The following is a 16743-nucleotide window of genomic DNA, read 5'->3' as shown; positions in this document are numbered from 1 at the left end:
TCCAGACGAGAAGCACCAATCAGCTCCATCAATCACCACATTCACTCTGAGTACTCTGGATTCCGACTGGCTGGCAGCTGTGGAGCGTAACTTCGAACCAGCTGATGGAGACGTCTGTACAGGTGAGAGCTTCTACCAGTTTCACCTGTCCTAACCATGAGCCACGTCACACTGATCTGAATTGATGATGCTGAAGCAGCCGGAGCCAACCTTCCACTAACACGCTCGGCTTCATCTTCCTCAGCAGTGTGCCAGGCTCAGGTGCGTTTGTTTTACCGCCTCAACCTCTAAACTGATGTGAGATCAGAGAAACGCTCACATGTGCCATTAGGCAGCGCCGCTCCTCCCGCCGCGCCTCCTCGCTGCCTCTGGTCTCGGCTGATGTCGGCCACTCGCTGCGGCAGCTCCGACAGCTCCTCTGAGGCCTGCACAGAGGAGACAGCGCGGTTTCTGCAAACGGAGCTCGAGCAGGAGCGAAATCAGCGGCTCAACATCAGCAGGCTGCGATGGGTGGGCTTATTATTCTGTGGGTCGGCACAGCTCTGATCGTTTAGCAATGCCTGACGGGCTCGCCCTGGTGTGAGCCACGCTAACCACACATTTATCTGCTACAGCACAGTTCAGCACAAATCCTCCACTGTTACAGGGTCAGGGGTCAACAGGGGTCAAGATGGAGGAAACGCGTCGTCGACACATTAAACTAAAAGAAAACAGAACATCGAGGCTGCCGTGACAAAACACTCACACTGTGTGTGTGTTTGTGTCTGTGTGCGTGTGTGTGTGTGTGTGTGTGTGTGACCTCGTTGCTCAGCCATCTCTTGTCTCCGCTGTCGACGCTGTTGAAGCCGGAGTCGAGCGCTCCGTAGGGACGCCCGGGGTAAAGCTCATCCACACTGATGGGGCAAAGTGAGAGAGTCAAAGGCTTTTATTGTGAAAGAGCAGCAGCTTTTTTGTGTGTGTGTGTGTGTGTGTGTGTGTGTGTGTGTGTGTGTGTGTGTGTGTGTGTGTGTGTGTGTGTGTGAGTGCAGACCAGGAGCTGAAGGTCAGAGGTCGTCTGTCGTACTCGGGCAGGTCCGGCGTCGTCTTGCTGGCCTCCAGATTCAGGTACTTAAATATGTGAACTTTCCCTTTAATGCAGATCTGCAGACAGGAAGCAGACGTTAGCTCTGAACCGACACCTGCACAGGGACGCCTGCGAGGTCACTTCCTGCGTACCTGAGCGGGCGGGGTCTGCAGCGGGTTGTTGTCGAGGACGATGGTCTGCAGCTGCGTGAGGCGGCGGTAACAGACGGGGATGGAGGTCACTTTGTTACAGGAGAAGTCGAGACGCACCAGAGGCAGCTCGGCCAGCTCTGCAGGGACGACCAATCAGATTACTCCACGAGCCATCACGCTTCACTTCCCAGGTTTGACAACACAATGACTCAATTCTCTTCTTCTTATGGTTCCATCCGTTCTTTTGAGGGGTGGAGCCTATCCCAGCTACCATAGGCCGAGAGGCGGGGCACACCTAAATACTACTAATAATGTAAACTTTATTAATCCCTCCACAGAAAGAAGTCCTCTGCATGCTGTGTTTTACTGGAACAATATTTACAATGATATAGACTGAAAAACACTTGGATTCTATCAAGGAAGTTTATTATCACTACTAAGGTCAGAGAAGTTACTCTTAAGTTGATCCAGAGATGTTATCCTGTAAAGACAGATCTGGTTAAATGTAAGAAAAATATTGATACTCTTTGTACTTTTTGCAGCAGTGCAGAGGAAACAATAAGTCATTTATTTTGGGAATGCACGCATAAACATGTGTTTTGGATTGATCTAAATAATTTTATAAACACCTAAATTGATCCCTCATGTAAACTGAAGTTTCCACATATTCTCTTTGGCCTCTCACATACCGACAAAATAACTCCAGGAAAAAAAATATTATCAATCTTCTGATTATTTTTGCCAAATTTCACAAACATTGTACAAACTTTTCTCAACAGCATCCAAACATCTTTGCTTTAAAGCCCTGATTTCCAATAGAGAATCGTAAGAACAGTTCTGACTCCAAAGCGTGTAAAACACACGAGCTGTGTCGAACGTTTCGTTTCACTTGACTTACATGTTGTTTATTTATACCTTGAGCACCTTTCAGTTATTTTGTTTATTTGTTTTCTCCTAAAGTGTACTTTTTTGTTTACGTACTTGTATTTGTATACATAACTTGTTGAAGACACTGCAAGCTGTGAACGTTTTCATACCCTTTCTATCTTCTTGCGATCACGGGGCGACCCCTCTACCTGCTAAGCTGTCCCTGTCCCCAGGTCGCCAGTCTGTTGCAGGGCTAACAGAGACCATTTGCAGTTCACCTAACCCCACTCACTGCCCGTCTGTAGACCGTAGGAGGAAGTCGGAGTACCCGAACAGACCCCACGCAGACACGGGCCCCGCCCACATGGTGGAGTGGAACCTAGGACCTTCTTCGAACAGTGCTAACCGCCGCGCTGCGCTGAAAACCCTGAAATGATCGGTCCATTAGCCAAAGTCACGTGACCGACTCACTGCCCTGGCAAAGCGTTCCTCCCTCACAATGGCCACTAGTGGACAATCGGCAGTACTGCACGTGTTTTTTACTGTCTCATCATCCTGAAGAAAATTAAAGAAACCAAGACGACCTATGACTGCTGTGGATCTACACTGCGCCCAGGCAGCTTTATCAGATCCCTGAACGTGGCGTGGAGTATCGCCTCGCACTGCTGCCGGGACTGACCGCTATGTGTGGTTTTGATCTGGGTGGATAAATGAGATTAAACGAGCTGTGCTGACCGCCGGGGTCGCGGTGGAGCGTCAGCGATTGGTGTGATTTGCCATTCTGTTAAACTCAAAGACGTGCAAATGACTATACTGTTTTTACCTGCTGGGTGGGCGTGTCCCTGTAGCTCTGACGTCAGGTGAAAACTGTGGATCGCCTGTTCTAGGATTTTACTACTCAGCTGTATAAAAACGAACTCTGACTCGCCGTCAGAACTCGCTCAGGATTTCACAGACGAGTCGAGACAAGCAGAGAAATGTGGCGGCGACTGAGCTGTGAGAGAGAGAGCAGCTCGTTGGAAAGATAGCAGGAAATGCCGCGGCCGCTTTGAAACCTGAACACAACAGCGGGCGCTTCGAGCCACTGCTGTTTGGCCTGTGTGGTGATTTTAATCACATTGCTTTGACGGGTGGAGATTCACGACACTGATGTTTGGGTCAGAGGTTAAAAACTGCAGCTCACCCGTCTGCACGTGCACGGGGGAGGAGCTCCACGCTCACACAGGAGCACCAGACCCATCAGTGGGTTAGTCTGGTCTGAGCCATGCCCTCTGCCGTGGGCTGACTGACAGCTCAGTGGGAGGAGCTTAGATTGGCAGCGCGATCCAGGTGTTTTATTCCAATTTAACCTGCAGTCATTTATCAGGGCCTGAGTCAGCTGATCGGCTGATACAGAAACAATAACTGATCAATAAGTAACAGCCAGCGCAGACTCCAGGCTGTGAACACAGCGGTCACCATCGTTTCACGCGTTTGTGTGTGTACCTGGTGGCAGTCGGACCAGGTGGTTTCTCCTGATGTTCAGGTCTCTTAGAGCCTCCAGCTGGCCCACCTGAGCAGGCAGAGTCTGGATCTCGTTGCAGCTCACATCCTGTGGGCGATCAAAGATAACGATAATCAATAAGCGCTGCGATCGGTCAGCGAGGATGCAGACGTGCGGCGTGAGAGGACTGACCAGCTCGGTGAGGTGCCTCAGCTGTCCCAGCTCCTCCGGCAGAGAAACCAGCTTGTTGTTGCAGGCGATCAAAACCTTCAGAGGGAGGCCGCAGACGACGGCGGGCAGCACCGACAGCTGGTTCCGACTGAGGGGAGGGGCATTAAGAGAGGGGCGGGGTCAGAGACACAGGCATCCAGCTGTCATCGGTAAACATGTGACAAGGGTGCATGTGACAGAGAACAGAGGAAGAGGAGGACTACGAGACAAAACAGAATGAGACAAAGAAAAGAAAGACGATGAAGAGCAGAGAGGAAGAAGACGAGGAAGATAAAAAGCAGAAGAAGAAGAGGAGACGCTTCCAGATTCCTTCTGGTCCTGCTGATGACACCAAAAGTGGGCTTCATGGTTTCCGACCAATAAAATCAGCAGCATTCAAGCCGTCGGTTCAGTGAGCAGCACCCACAGGTCACCCACAGAAAAGCACGCCACAAGGTGCCAGAGGACTTCCTGTTTGGTGCCGTCTGACAGAGCGTGGAGCTCGTGATAAATGAAACAGACCTGAGGCACACAACTGCACAGGTGTGTGTGTTTGTGTGTGTGTGTGTGTGTGTTACCTGAGGTTCAGGTAGGTAAGCGCCTGCAGGTTGAGCAGGCCGTCAGGCAGCGACCGCAGACAGTTCTGGTACAGGTTCAGACTCTCCAGAGACACGAAGAGACAAACCTCAAGAGGAAGCTCCGACAGCCGGTTACGAGACAGATCTGCACACACACACGCACACGGTACAGGTTAACCCGAGATCACACACACGCACACGTGTTCCTGAAGCTGCTGGTGACCCACGCACACACGGAGCTCACACATGAACATAACCCGCCTCCGAGGACTGCAGAGCGCCGAGGGGACGCTTGGCCCCTGCTCACTCTGCACACACAGAAATGTGAGATACTCTGAGATGGGCGATGTTGTGACTCTAAAGCAGAGATACAGAGCGAGCTGAGGAGTGAAGCAGCTGTGAAGCCTCAGCTCAGAGAGAGGAGGAGCCTGGACAGGTATGGACAGGTACTGCTCACAGACCCGCCTATGAAGCATTTGTTGTGCTGATACAATCCTGCATGGCTCAGGATCCGCGGAGCAGTCTTCCCCCCTCATCCAACATCAGCCTGGTCAAGCATCGCACCTGGGCGGCACTCACTCAATTCATGGCACACACGCGAAACACTCGTGTTTGTTTGTTTCCGGTCTCGTGCTTCCCGAGTGGCCAGGGAGATGACGAAACCCAATCAAACACGTTAAACTGTGACGTCATTGCAGGTTACGTACAGCGAATATCGGTTTGGGTGCAATTTAGTGTGAATGAAAGGAGCACTTGCAGCATCAGCATGGCGGGCTTCGATCAGCTGATCGATAATCAATGCTGTTTGTTCTGTGCGTTTGTTTTGCTCGGCACGCCGGCCCGGGCAGGCGGAGCCGCCTCTGCGTCCTCCTGGCTCGTTATCTAATCAGAGTCGAACAAAACAAAGCCAGCCAGGTGTGTGGTCACCTTTGGGCCCAGTCTCTGACTTCAGCCCCCCCCCCCGCGGGTGGTCAGCCTCCCCTCGCCCCGGTGACCCCGCACGCCTCCTCCGCAGTGTTTACAGGCTGTCGGGGGCAGAGCTAACATGCTAACAAACAAGCTGGCAGGTGAAGCGGCACGAGCCGTCACCTCTGAGAACAGGTGACAACCTCTCAGCCTCCCCGCAGTGAGAGCCGTTAACCGCAGCTTTAAACCCGGCGGCAGCACCCAGGTAACCGCGCTAACCCTGCTAACATGCTAAGAGCAGCTTACCGGGCTCAGACCCGAACCGTCCGGTACAAAAACGCCTCTGCCGGCGGGCTCGGTCCCCGGATTCACTGTGACTGCCTGTCTGCGCCGGTACTCTCCGCTCGGAGAGCCCGGTAAAGGCAGCGGAACCCCGACACGGTGCCGATTTCTGAGTTCGATGTTTGTCACAACACCGGCCTGACGGTGTCCCAGCCCACCCGCAGCCTCAAACCCGACTTCCCCAAAGCACTCCGGACTAAGCCACCGCCCGCGGCCCGCTATACACGGCCCGCCGTCGGGCCGGGTTCCGGTGCGGTTCACTCACCGGCCCTGGTGGTGTCGGTCAGGTCGTGGTTGGCGGCGCACCGGGGGAACTCCTTAAGCTTCCTGCCGCTCAGGTTCAAGCTCCCGGTGGCCGCGGCTTCGTCCAGCGCTCGGTCCAGAGAACGGTTCCAGGGCGCCGGGCCCAGTCCGTTACTATTCCCGGTGCCGCCGCCCCCGATGGTGAAGCTGAGTCCGGCGCTGTCCGCTGAGCCCAACAACACCGAGGCCGCCATTACACGCTCCGGCTGTTAGCTCGGTGCTAACGGCTAACTCCCACCCTAAAGTCCAGGCCGGAGCATGCGCATTGCGGCGCTGGACAACAAGACGAAGCGAGCAATGCTGTAGTATTACTGCAGTACTACTACTTTATTACTGCTATAGTGCAGCTGCAATACTACTGTAGTATTATTAGTACTGCTGTAATACTGGCATCACTATACACTATACCACTATAATTTAGTACTAGTGTAATACTACTAGTCAAACTGCAATACTACAGTACTATTAGATAAGATATATAACTCTTTGTTGTCATTGCACAGTCATACAGAGTACAGTAGTTCAATGAAGTTGGAAAACTGTCCTACGTCGGCACTACATATAACACGACACGATACAACACAGTATATTAACTTAGTAATAAAAAATGAATAAGATAATGTGATGTGTATTGCACACTGTTATTATTGCACATTAATCATTATTGCACTGTGTTATAAATATAAATATTGTTATTGTTTTTACCGTTGCTAACCCCCCCCAAAAAAAAAAGAAAAAAAAAGTCCAGGGAGGTAGCCAGTCAGGTCATCTGTTAGCACTGATCAGGGCTGTTGCCCTGTTGTAAAAGCTGTCCTTGAGTCTGTTTGTTCAGGACCTCAGCAGCTTAAACACCCGGTGTCCTGGGTGTGTACAGTCCTGCAGGATGCTGCGTGCCCTCTGGAGACAGCGAGTGCTGTACAGGTCCTTCAGGGAGGGAAGAGGATGTCCAATGATTTTTGGGCCATATTGATGACCCTCTGGAGTGCCTTTCTGTGTGCTGTGGTGCAGCTGGAGAAACACACACAGGTGCAGTACGTCAGCACACTTTCAAAGCAGCAGCGGTAGAAGACGGTCAGCAGCTCCTTCAGGTCCATTTTTCTGAGGATTCTCAGACAGTGGAGACGCTGTTGGGCCTTCTTTAAACCCGCTGAGGTGTTTGAGCTCCATATACTAGTAGTGTAACACTACAATTGAGTGAGGAGACTCACTACTAGAGATGGGCAGTAACGTGTTACTTGTAACAAGTAACGTGTTACAAGTAACGTGTTACTGTAATCTGATTACTTTTTCCAAGTAATGAGTAAATTAAGGGATTACTATTGCAAAAACGGTAATTAGATTACTGTTACTTTCCCGTGAGCACGCTGCGTTACTAAAACCATGATTTTTTTGCGAGTGTGTCTCATGACAGTGACGTAAGCGAGTGCGACGTTGGTGACAACAGCTGTGTGCAGATCAACAATGGATCATATATCGAGTGCAGAGAGAGTATGAGCGTGCAGCGTTTAAAGCGTGGAAGTACTGACCTTACTTTGAGTTTGATTCCATAAAAAGTGACAAAAACATTAGTGTCCGTTGTTCACTGCGTGGGAAGAAAACTTCTTTTTACAGCGAAAAAACCCCCTAAACATCCGAGCACGCACCGAGTAGCTACGACATAATGGGAAACTCACAGAGAAACTCGCGGATTCTTCCACTGACCGCTGCAGCACACCTGCACCAGGGTAAACCTCCGCCTGCTATACAGGTGAAAATAGAGCAACAGGACCGCTGAGTCTTTGATTTTATTTATTTTCTTCTGTGTTTTACTTGCATCTATTTGAAAGACTGAGTGTAAACACAAATATTTTTTAAATTATTTTATGTGCTGGAATGTGCAGAAAATAGGTTTAAATGTTTAACTAATTTCTTCCAGTCAGAGAATGTTGCATATAATTAAACTTTTGCTTGATGCATAAAGTTAAAAGATTAAAACTAATAAAACAAGTTTTAAAAAGAGACTTTTCCATTTGATTACATTCTGTATGATGGATTATGCAGAAAAAGTAGAATTGGGCTGAAAGATCTATCGCTTTATCACCTCTTCAGGTTGTAAATCGTGTTTTTAAAAAGTAACTAAGTAACTAAGTAATTAATTACTTTTGAAAATAAGTAATCAGTAAAGAAACGGGATTACTTTTTTGGGGAAGTAATCAGTAATTAGTTACTGATTACTTTTTTCAAGTAACTTGACCAACACTGCTCACTACCACTGTAATACTTAATACTACTGTTACATTACTGTAGTACTACCACAGAGACACTGGAACAGAGAGCCTGGCGAGCAGTCACGATGCTGCTGAAATACTCCAATACTCTTGTAAGATTACTGCCCATTGTACTGTGTTCTGATTTTTTTGTAGGCGATCACTGACAGGTATTTGTATACGTGTACAGCAATACTACAGTTGTTATTATAATATTACTTTTGTAATACTCTCACTGCTTCTAATGCTGTAATACTACAACAGATACAGCCCAGTACTTTGTATAATACTGCTACTGATACCACAGTACTATAACTATTTAATGCAATAATACTATTAACAATGTAATACAGTGCTTATAATAGTATAATACTGCTGGCACGCTACCATACTACTGCTAATACAGCAGTAATACTTGTCGTACTACTGTAATTCCCAGCTTTATTGCGGTGAGCAGATCTCTGTACTCACTCATGTCGTTTTTATTATAATTTAATAAACAGGAGGAGGAGGTGCTCAGTGAGCAGCATGGACATGAGTCCATCACAGGGATAGCTCAGAGTCACAGAGGCTGAGCAGGTTTGAGCATGTGCAGAGGATGGCGGCTGAAGATGGAGCTGCCAGGCGGGCGGAGGAGAGGAAGATCTGGAGGAGGCTCATGATGCAGTGAAGAAGAAGAGTCGCCGCCGCCGCCCTGCTGGCCAGCAGAGAGAATGCAGGTTTACGCTCGAGCGTTTTTTATTGTTTAGTTTATTTTATTTAAAATCACGTGACATCCTGGAAAAGTCAGGAATTCAGACAATAACAGGATTTTTTTCCTTAAAAAAAGAAAAGCAGGGGCTCCTTCACCGCTGACGTCAACCGCTCCACAAACGTCATCTCCCAGAGTTCACAGCGCTGTCGCATACCGGCACATGCGCGTCCAGGCGGTGTTCGGGGTCGGCTATCATGGCGACGTACGTGGACATCCTGAAGAGCGAGTTTCCTGAGATCGACGCGGAGCTGTTCGACTACATCACAGGTGAGAGGCCGGGCACCGGGCCGCTGTCCGGGGGGAGCGAGCCGCTGTCCGCCGGCCCGGAGCCGACGGGGGTTAGCCTGACAGCGGCTGCTCTTTAGCCAATGAGCTAACGAGCTAACCGGGCTGACAGCACTCAGAGCAGGGACACCGGCTAGCACGGCATAACCCGGCACGCCTGGACCTGAACCTGGGTTAGCACGGCCTGAGAGATCCACAGGTAGCGGAAACACGGAAGCAGCATTAGAGGAAGCAGAAACCCTGAGACTCATTTATTGATCCTGTGATTGATCCAGCTCAGAGGCAGCTGGTGGGGGCTCTGACATTAGGAGGGTTTCCACCAGCTTCTTCCTCGTGGTGCGTGAACGGGAGCAGACACGCAGCCTGGAGCTGCTGGTCCTCCTGCTGAGGTGTGTTTGTGTTTCAGGTGTTCTGGATGGCGGCGGGGCGGATTTCGAGGACAGCGAGGAGGTTTACGAAGCGGTCGGCGGCGTGCTGCAGGAGGTGTCAGCTGACAGTAAAAACGAAGATGACATCCGAGACATCTGTCTGCAGATGTTCAACACGCTGAAACTGTGAGGACTGGGTGGGCGGGGTCTGGGCCGTCGGGAGAGGCGGTGTGTTAATGTGAAGGTGTGTGTGTCTTTCAGAAACCACCACCGCGGCGCTCAGAGGCAGGTGCTGCTGGACGCTCCCGTGCAGCTCTCCCAGATCTCTGCAGACAGCGGTAAGGTCAACACGCCGAGGAGCACGCACACACACAGGCTGTAAGAGTGCAGAAACCAAACACACTCCTAACACTCACCTAACCAGAACCTGTGTGTGTGTGTGTGTGTGTACACTACCAATCAAAAGTTTGGACACCTTCTCATTCGATGGTTTTTCGGAGTAATGTAGCAAAGAACAACTCTAAATATGTTTATGTTTTAGATTCCACCCTTTGCTTTGTTGACAGCGCTGCAAACCCTCGTTCTTCTTTTAGTGAGTTTCATGATGTAGTCACCTGACATGGTTTCACCTCACAGGTGTGCCTGTCAGGGTTCATTTGACAGGTTGGTGCACAGCTGACAGCCTGTTTGACAACTGCTGGAATTTATCTTATGGCAAGAACCAATCAGCTGAGAGAAACAACAGTCCATAATTACTTTAAGAACTGAAGGTCAGTCAGTCCAGAAAACTGCTAAAACGCTGAATGTGTCCCCAAGTGCAGTCACAGAAACCATCCAGCACTGGGATCAAACTGGCTCACACGAGGACGCCCCAGGACAGGAAGACCAGGAGTCCCCTCTGCTGCTGAGGATACATTCATCCGAGTCACCAGCCTCAGAAATCACAAGTTAACAGCAGCTCGGCTCAGAGCCCAGATAGATGCTGCACAGAGCTCCAGTAGCAGACACATCTCTACATGTTCAGAGGACACTGTGTGAATCAGGCCTTTGTGTCAAATAGCTGCTGAGAAACCACGACTAAGGAAAAGCAACAAGAGAAGAGATTTGTTTGGGCCAAGAAACACAAGGAGTGGACGTTAGACCATCTGTGCTTTGATCTGATGAGTCCACATCTGAGATCTTTGGCTCCACCAGTTCATGTCTTGTGAACTGATGGTCTCTACATGCATGGTTCCCACTGTGAAGCATGGGGGAGGAGGTGTGATGGTGACACTGTTGGGGATTTATTCCAAACTGAAGGCGCACTGACCCAGCATGGCTACAACAGCATCCTGCAGCAACATGCCATCATTTATTCTTCAACGGCACAATGAGCACAAACACAGCTCCAGGCTGTGTGAGGGCTCTGTGACCAAGGAGAGTGATGGAGTGGTGCGCCAGACACAGGCACCTAAACCCAGTGGAGATGGTTTGGGATGAGATGGAGCGCAGAGTGAAGGCAAAAGGGCCAACAGGTGCTCAGCATGTCTGGGAACTCTGTTGGAAACCATTTCAGGAGACGACCTCACGAAGCTCATGGAGAGAATAGAAATTTAAAGCAAAGGGGGGCAATTCTGAAGAATGTAAAACTAGGGCTGGGTATCGTCACTGTGTCAGTTTTGACTCAGACAGTCAGAAATATTCTAATTCTGATCATTTATCAGCACATATCCATGTTTTATATCTGTGTATAAACCAAAGCTGACACTGAGACTTCATCAGAGGTGTGAGCATCACAGCAGGTGTAACTGAGGATCCAACAGAAAAACATGAAGCAGGTTTTCCTGTTCTGGCTTTTTATAGCAGAAAACCTTAAAAATATTCTGCAGTCGATCAAAAACTGAAGCAAACCATGAATGAACATGTGAACATGACCTGATGAGGTTTGATTACAGACACAGCTGAGCAGTCATTTGTAAAAGTTTCCATTCGTCCAGTTTGAACAGCAGAGACGAGGCTTTGCTGTCAGAGGCCGACAGCACTGAACACAGCAGCAGACTGGTGGCTAATAAACAGAGAATAATGCAGGAAACAGAGATTTGATGGTAAACTGGCCCCTGAGTGCTGAGAGAGAGAGAGCTGTGCAGGAAGTACAGCAGCCAAAGTCAGAGGGAGCTCATGAGCATGGTTATCAAACGTGAAGCGCAGTTTGATCTTCTTTTGCTGCTGGTTCAGTCAGTGTTGGTCAGAGTGACGAAACCTGCAGCTTCAGGATCTGTGAGCCGTCGAATCTCAGCAGACGAGCTGCTGGAACAGTTCATGCTGGGTCTGACAGAAAGGTCACACTTGGACCTCTGACCCCTGTCCACCTTTGAAAGCAGCAACATCGGGCACGTGAGCATCAGATCTGGACCAGGGAGCATGCAAGAAGCTGGGCAGGTCTGATGAATCACGTTTTGAAAGTCAGTTTAATGTCACGTGTGTGCCCACTACACCTGCTGTCTGCGAAGACAAACGCCATTAATATTATTACTTATTGATGTCATGTCATGTATTGATCTGCCCGTTTCCTTCTCCTCAGTTTCTGCAGCCAAAGACGCTGAGGGCATCTGGATGATGAGACGTGCTCAGAACACGGTATGTACCGGAAACCTGGGAGACTCGTTCGTGGTGACGTTAGCCTGGCTGCGCGGGACAAAAATTACAGCCTCTGATTAAAAAGTCAAAACGATCATCAATAAGCCTTCTATTCAATCAGCAGATGATTGATTTAGCACTAGCTTTAGCCTGCACGTGTCCGGGTTTGGTCACCAGCATTTGTGTATCGACACGTTAGTCAGCCAGTCAAACGAGATGGATGGAAACGTTCAGCACAGACGAGAGCCAATCAGAACTGAGTTGTGTAGAAAGGTGTGACGAATGTGGAAGTGGTCCAATCAGAAGCGACCTTCCTGCGCAGTCAGGTTCGATCTGCCCAGGAAACAGTTCAGCTAGCTTCCTGTTTCTCACAAAACGCGACAAAAAGGAGCGGCGACACATTTCACAGTGGATGTGATGAAAACACGGCCACTCAGGGGCAACGCGACAAACTGGAACGTCCTGATGCTGCTTCGACTAAAACCAGAAGAAAGTAGACGCCTAAATTACGACCAAAGCTAAATGAACACATGACAGATGTGAAAACCACGTGAGCTCCTTAGACTGTCGGCAGAGTCACAAGGAGGCGAGCTGAAGGCGTGGTTGGGTCTCATCGGTCACGCTGCGAGTCTGAACGCTCCGCATTAAATGCAGCGTGGCGTTCTGGCCCGCTGCTCTCAGCGGGACCTGTCTCTCAGGTTACGGCAGGTGTTGCTGAGCGCTCCTCTGCTTTCTGTCTTCAGACGGTCGACGCCAAGAAGCTGGAGAAAGCCGAGGCGAAGCTGAAAGCCAAACACGAGCGCAGGAGCGAGAAGGACTCGCAGAAGGCCTCCAGCCCACTGTGAGTCCACCGTCCACCTGTCATCACCTGCACACACCTGTGCCCCTCTCACCTGTCCTCCTGTTTCCTCAGAGTCCTGGAGGAGGCGTCGGCCAGTCAGGCCAGCAGTAAGAAGGACAGCAGAGTCGACCAATCGGGGAAGAACCGCAGCTACGACATCCGCATCGAGAACTTTGACGTGTCCTTCGGCGAGAGGTGAGCGCTCGGAAAACACCAGCGGGGGCGCAGCGGGGTGGGACGGCTTGTTTTCTCACACTGCCGTTTGTGTCTCAGATGTCTGCTGCAGGGGGCGGAGCTGAGCCTGGCGTCGGGCCGGCGGTACGGCCTGATCGGCCGCAACGGCCTGGGGAAAACGACGCTGCTGAAGATGCTGGCAAGTCGCAGTCTCCGTGTCCCGGCTCACATTTCCATCCTGCACGTGGAGCAGGAAGTGGCGGGGGACGAAACGTCGGCGCTGCAGAGCGTCCTGGAGAGCGACACGGTGCGGGAGGACCTGCTGGGCGAGGAGAGGAGGCTGAATGCTCGCATCGCCAATGGAACGTAAGAAAAACGAGGCGTGACTCGCAGAACATCTCTCACATTTAATTCAGCTAATGAGAGTGCAGCAGGCGGCGTGTTTGTCCAATCAGCTGCAGCTGTCTCTGATGCGTGTTGTTTCAGTGCCGACGGGATGGAAAGCGTGCGGCTGTCCGAGATCTACGGAAAGCTGGAGGAGATCGAAGCTGACAAGGCGCCGGCCCGGTAACTATGACAACCGCACCGACACGCTGCTGTTCTTCTTCACTGGTGTTTTTCCCTGCAGCTGACAGGAAAGATTTCTCCTCGTCCTCTGCTGTGATCCTCCAAGGCGGCGGCGTGTTCGAGGCTCTGTGATAAAGTCGTACACGTCCGTGAGCTCGGTAATGCCGCTATTACCCGGCCGGCAGGGAAAAAGACGGGTGCCCAGGTACACCGCGTTAAATCAGCCCCGCCCACAGAACACAGTGCGTAACCACAGAGTCTACGTCAGGCTGGAAAACGTTGTGAAGCCGCCGTGATTATTGGGATCCAGATGTGAGAAAACAAGTCTTAACGATGAGCCAACGGTCGGCGAGAGCAGGGCTGACATGCAGACAGCTCGGTGGAGGCGATGAGTGCGGCTGCAGGCTGACACAGCACCCGACGCGGCGCCTCAAAACATGGAAAACCTTTAAATCTCCTGATGAAGTGAAAGTTAAGGCGGCGCGGTGGTTCTGGGGTTAGTGCTGCTGCCTCACAGCAGTCTGCGAGGGTTCCGCCCATAGTCCAGTCACATGATGTCAGGTTTGCCCCGACATAGGCTCCACCCCCACCGACCCTGAACAGATGGAAGTTAAAGGTTTAAATCCGTGTGTGTTCAGACAGCAGTACAAGCCTCTCGCTGATCATCAGGTCACTGAGCACGTGTGACGTCTGAGCGTGTCCGTTTACCTGTGTGATGAAGGACGCGCTCGAGAATCGAGAAGCTAGTCAGCACAGATGTGGTGATGAATTTGTAATCGTGAGGTCGATGGTTTGATCCCCGGCTCCTCAAGTTCACCTCTGTGTCTCGGGTAGAGGGCAGGTTTATGAGGAGTTTAACCAATAAGATGCATGAAAGCTGGTAGACCCGCCCACTGAGCACAAAGCCTCCATCCAGTCGCGTTCGTACCTCAAGTTAGACATGAAGCGCTGTGAGAGGTTTTCACCAGCAGGGGGCGCCATGGCGAGGCTTCACCTGCTGCTGATGTTTCTACTCAGAGGACTTTACTGATAAGAACAAACACCGGAGAGGGTGTCGGTTTGAAACCCACAGACTAAAGAAGCTGTTATTCTCTCGTCCAACCAGAGCCTCTGTCATCCTGGCTGGTCTTGGATTTTCTCCCAGAATGCAACAGCAGGCCACAAAGTGAGTCACATGTTGTCCCCCCCCCCCCCCACACACACACACACTCCTGTTTAGTGACATGCTGAGTGTGTTTTCTCTGCAGGGAGTTCTCTGGAGGTTGGAGGATGAGACTGGCACTGGCCAGAGCTCTGTTTGCTCGGTGAGTGATTCACACACACACACAGAGTCACACACACACACACACAGAGTCACACACACACACACACAGAGACACACACACACACAGAGTCACACACACAGAGTCACACACACACACACACACACACACACAGAGACACACACACACACAGAGTCACACACACACACACACACACAGAGACACACACACACAGAGTCACACACACACATACACACACAGAGACACACACACACAGAGACACACACGCACACAGTCACACACACACAGTCACACACACACACACAGTCACACACACACAGTCACACACACACACACACACACACAGAGTCACACACACACACACACACACAGAGACACACACACACAGAGACACACACACACAGAGACACACACACACAGAGACACACACGCACACAGTCACACACACACAGAGACACACACGCACACAGTCACACACACACAGTCACACACACACACACACACACACACACAGTCACACACACACAGTCACACACACACAGTCACACACACACAGTCACACACACACACACACACACAGAGACACACACACACACACACAGAGACACACACACACACACACAGTCGCACGCACACAGTCACACGCACACAGTCACACGCACACAGTCACACGCACACACAGTCACACACACACACAGTCGCACGCACACACACACACACACACACAGTCACACACACACACACACACACACAGTCAGACACACACACACACACACACACACACACACACACACAGGGTAAAGATGACGGGAGTCTACAGATCGATGCTCAGCTGATGATTTCTTCTTCTCTGGTTTCTTTTCTGCAGGCCCGACCTCCTGCTGCTTGATGGTGAGTCACACCTCCCTCGCTGAAGCTGTGATGGGAGGAGGAGGTCTGTGACGTATTCTCCATGTTTTGTGTTTCAGAGCCCACCAACATGTTGGACGTCAGAGCCATTCTGTGGTTGGAGAACTACCTGCAGGTAAGGTTAGCCTCTCTCTGCAAACAGCGGCCTCGCTCACAGACGTGTGCGTGAGTGTTTCTCTCACACCTGGATTCTTCTCACCTCAGTTTGTTTACACATCCTGACGATGTCACCTCGCGTCCTGATAACGATCCCTGTCACTCAGTGTTAATGCTGGACGTGTTCAGACCACATTGATCAAAACAGGTCAGCCTGCTTCCTAATGAGGAGAAACTGGGGCGTGGCCATATTCAGACTGTAGGTTTAAAACGTTTGTGCGGTGGTGTCAGTGAACGAGGCAGGCTGGCTCTGTTATCTCAGCTGCACTAACCTCATAAGTCATCCCTCCCCTGCAGACCTGGCAGTCCACCATCCTGGTCGTCTCCCACGACAGAAACTTCCTGAATGCCGTGGTCACAGACATCATCCACCTGCACTCCCAGAGGCTTGACAGTTACCGCGGCAACTACGAAAATTTTATTAAAACCAAAGAGGACCGACTGAAGAACCAGCAGAGAGAGTACGAGGCCCAGCTGCAATACAGACAGCACATACAGGTACACACAGGTACAGACAGGTACACACAGGTACACACAAGTACAGACAGGTACACACAGGTACACACAGGTAAAGACAGTACATACAGGTACACACAGGTACATACAGGTACAGACAGTACACACAGGTACACACAGGTAC

At 50.7% G+C, this 16743-nt stretch overlaps 3 protein-coding genes across 4 annotated transcripts in view; 2 read left to right on the top strand and 1 right to left on the bottom strand.

The window, feature by feature from the left end:
- lrch3 (leucine-rich repeats and calponin homology (CH) domain containing 3) overlaps positions 1-6163 on the bottom strand; it is a 20117-nt gene extending 13954 nt beyond the window's left edge. The window contains 8 exon segments of the mRNA XM_040043405.1: positions 320-425; positions 800-893; positions 1031-1140; positions 1216-1352; positions 3568-3673; positions 3758-3884; positions 4354-4498; positions 5867-6163. Of these exon segments, the coding sequence (XP_039899339.1) occupies positions 320-425; positions 800-893; positions 1031-1140; positions 1216-1352; positions 3568-3673; positions 3758-3884; positions 4354-4498; positions 5867-6098 (1057 nt within the window). The 5' untranslated portion in view covers positions 6099-6163.
- Positions 4674-16743, top strand: part of abcf3 (ATP-binding cassette, sub-family F (GCN20), member 3) — an 18644-nt gene continuing 6574 nt past the window's right edge. The window contains exons 1-15 of one of the 2 annotated variants that reach the window (XM_040043401.1): positions 4674-5524; positions 8654-8869; positions 8980-9171; positions 9596-9743; positions 9819-9895; positions 12118-12173; positions 12917-13014; positions 13087-13209; positions 13288-13554; positions 13675-13755; positions 14861-14920; positions 15003-15059; positions 15907-15929; positions 16007-16062; positions 16401-16601. In XM_040043401.1, coding sequence (XP_039899335.1) covers positions 9099-9171; positions 9596-9743; positions 9819-9895; positions 12118-12173; positions 12917-13014; positions 13087-13209; positions 13288-13554; positions 13675-13755; positions 14861-14920; positions 15003-15059; positions 15907-15929; positions 16007-16062; positions 16401-16601 — 1320 coding nt within the window. In that variant the 5' untranslated portion in view covers positions 4674-5524; positions 8654-8869; positions 8980-9098. Of the gene's footprint in view, positions 5525-8653; positions 8870-8979; positions 9172-9595; positions 9744-9818; positions 9896-11412; positions 11976-12117; positions 12174-12916; positions 13015-13086; positions 13210-13287; positions 13555-13674; positions 13756-14860; positions 14921-15002; positions 15060-15906; positions 15930-16006; positions 16063-16400; positions 16602-16743 lie in introns of those variants that run through there. The other variant, XM_040043402.1, reaches the window with a different exon arrangement.
- Positions 16108-16743, top strand: part of LOC120740883 (coagulation factor VII) — a 14418-nt gene continuing 13782 nt past the window's right edge. The window contains exon 1 of the mRNA XM_040043403.1: positions 16108-16112. The gene's annotated coding sequence lies outside the window, so the exon portion shown is untranslated. The remainder of the gene's footprint in view (positions 16113-16743) is intronic.

Source organism: Simochromis diagramma, unplaced genomic scaffold, assembly GCF_900408965.1.
Source record: "Simochromis diagramma unplaced genomic scaffold, fSimDia1.1 OVJJ01000377.1, whole genome shotgun sequence".
Classification (NCBI taxonomy): Eukaryota; Metazoa; Chordata; class Actinopteri; order Cichliformes; family Cichlidae; genus Simochromis; species Simochromis diagramma.
Note: the sequence above shows the minus strand (reverse complement) of the source record. Positions and strands in the feature narration are given on the sequence as shown.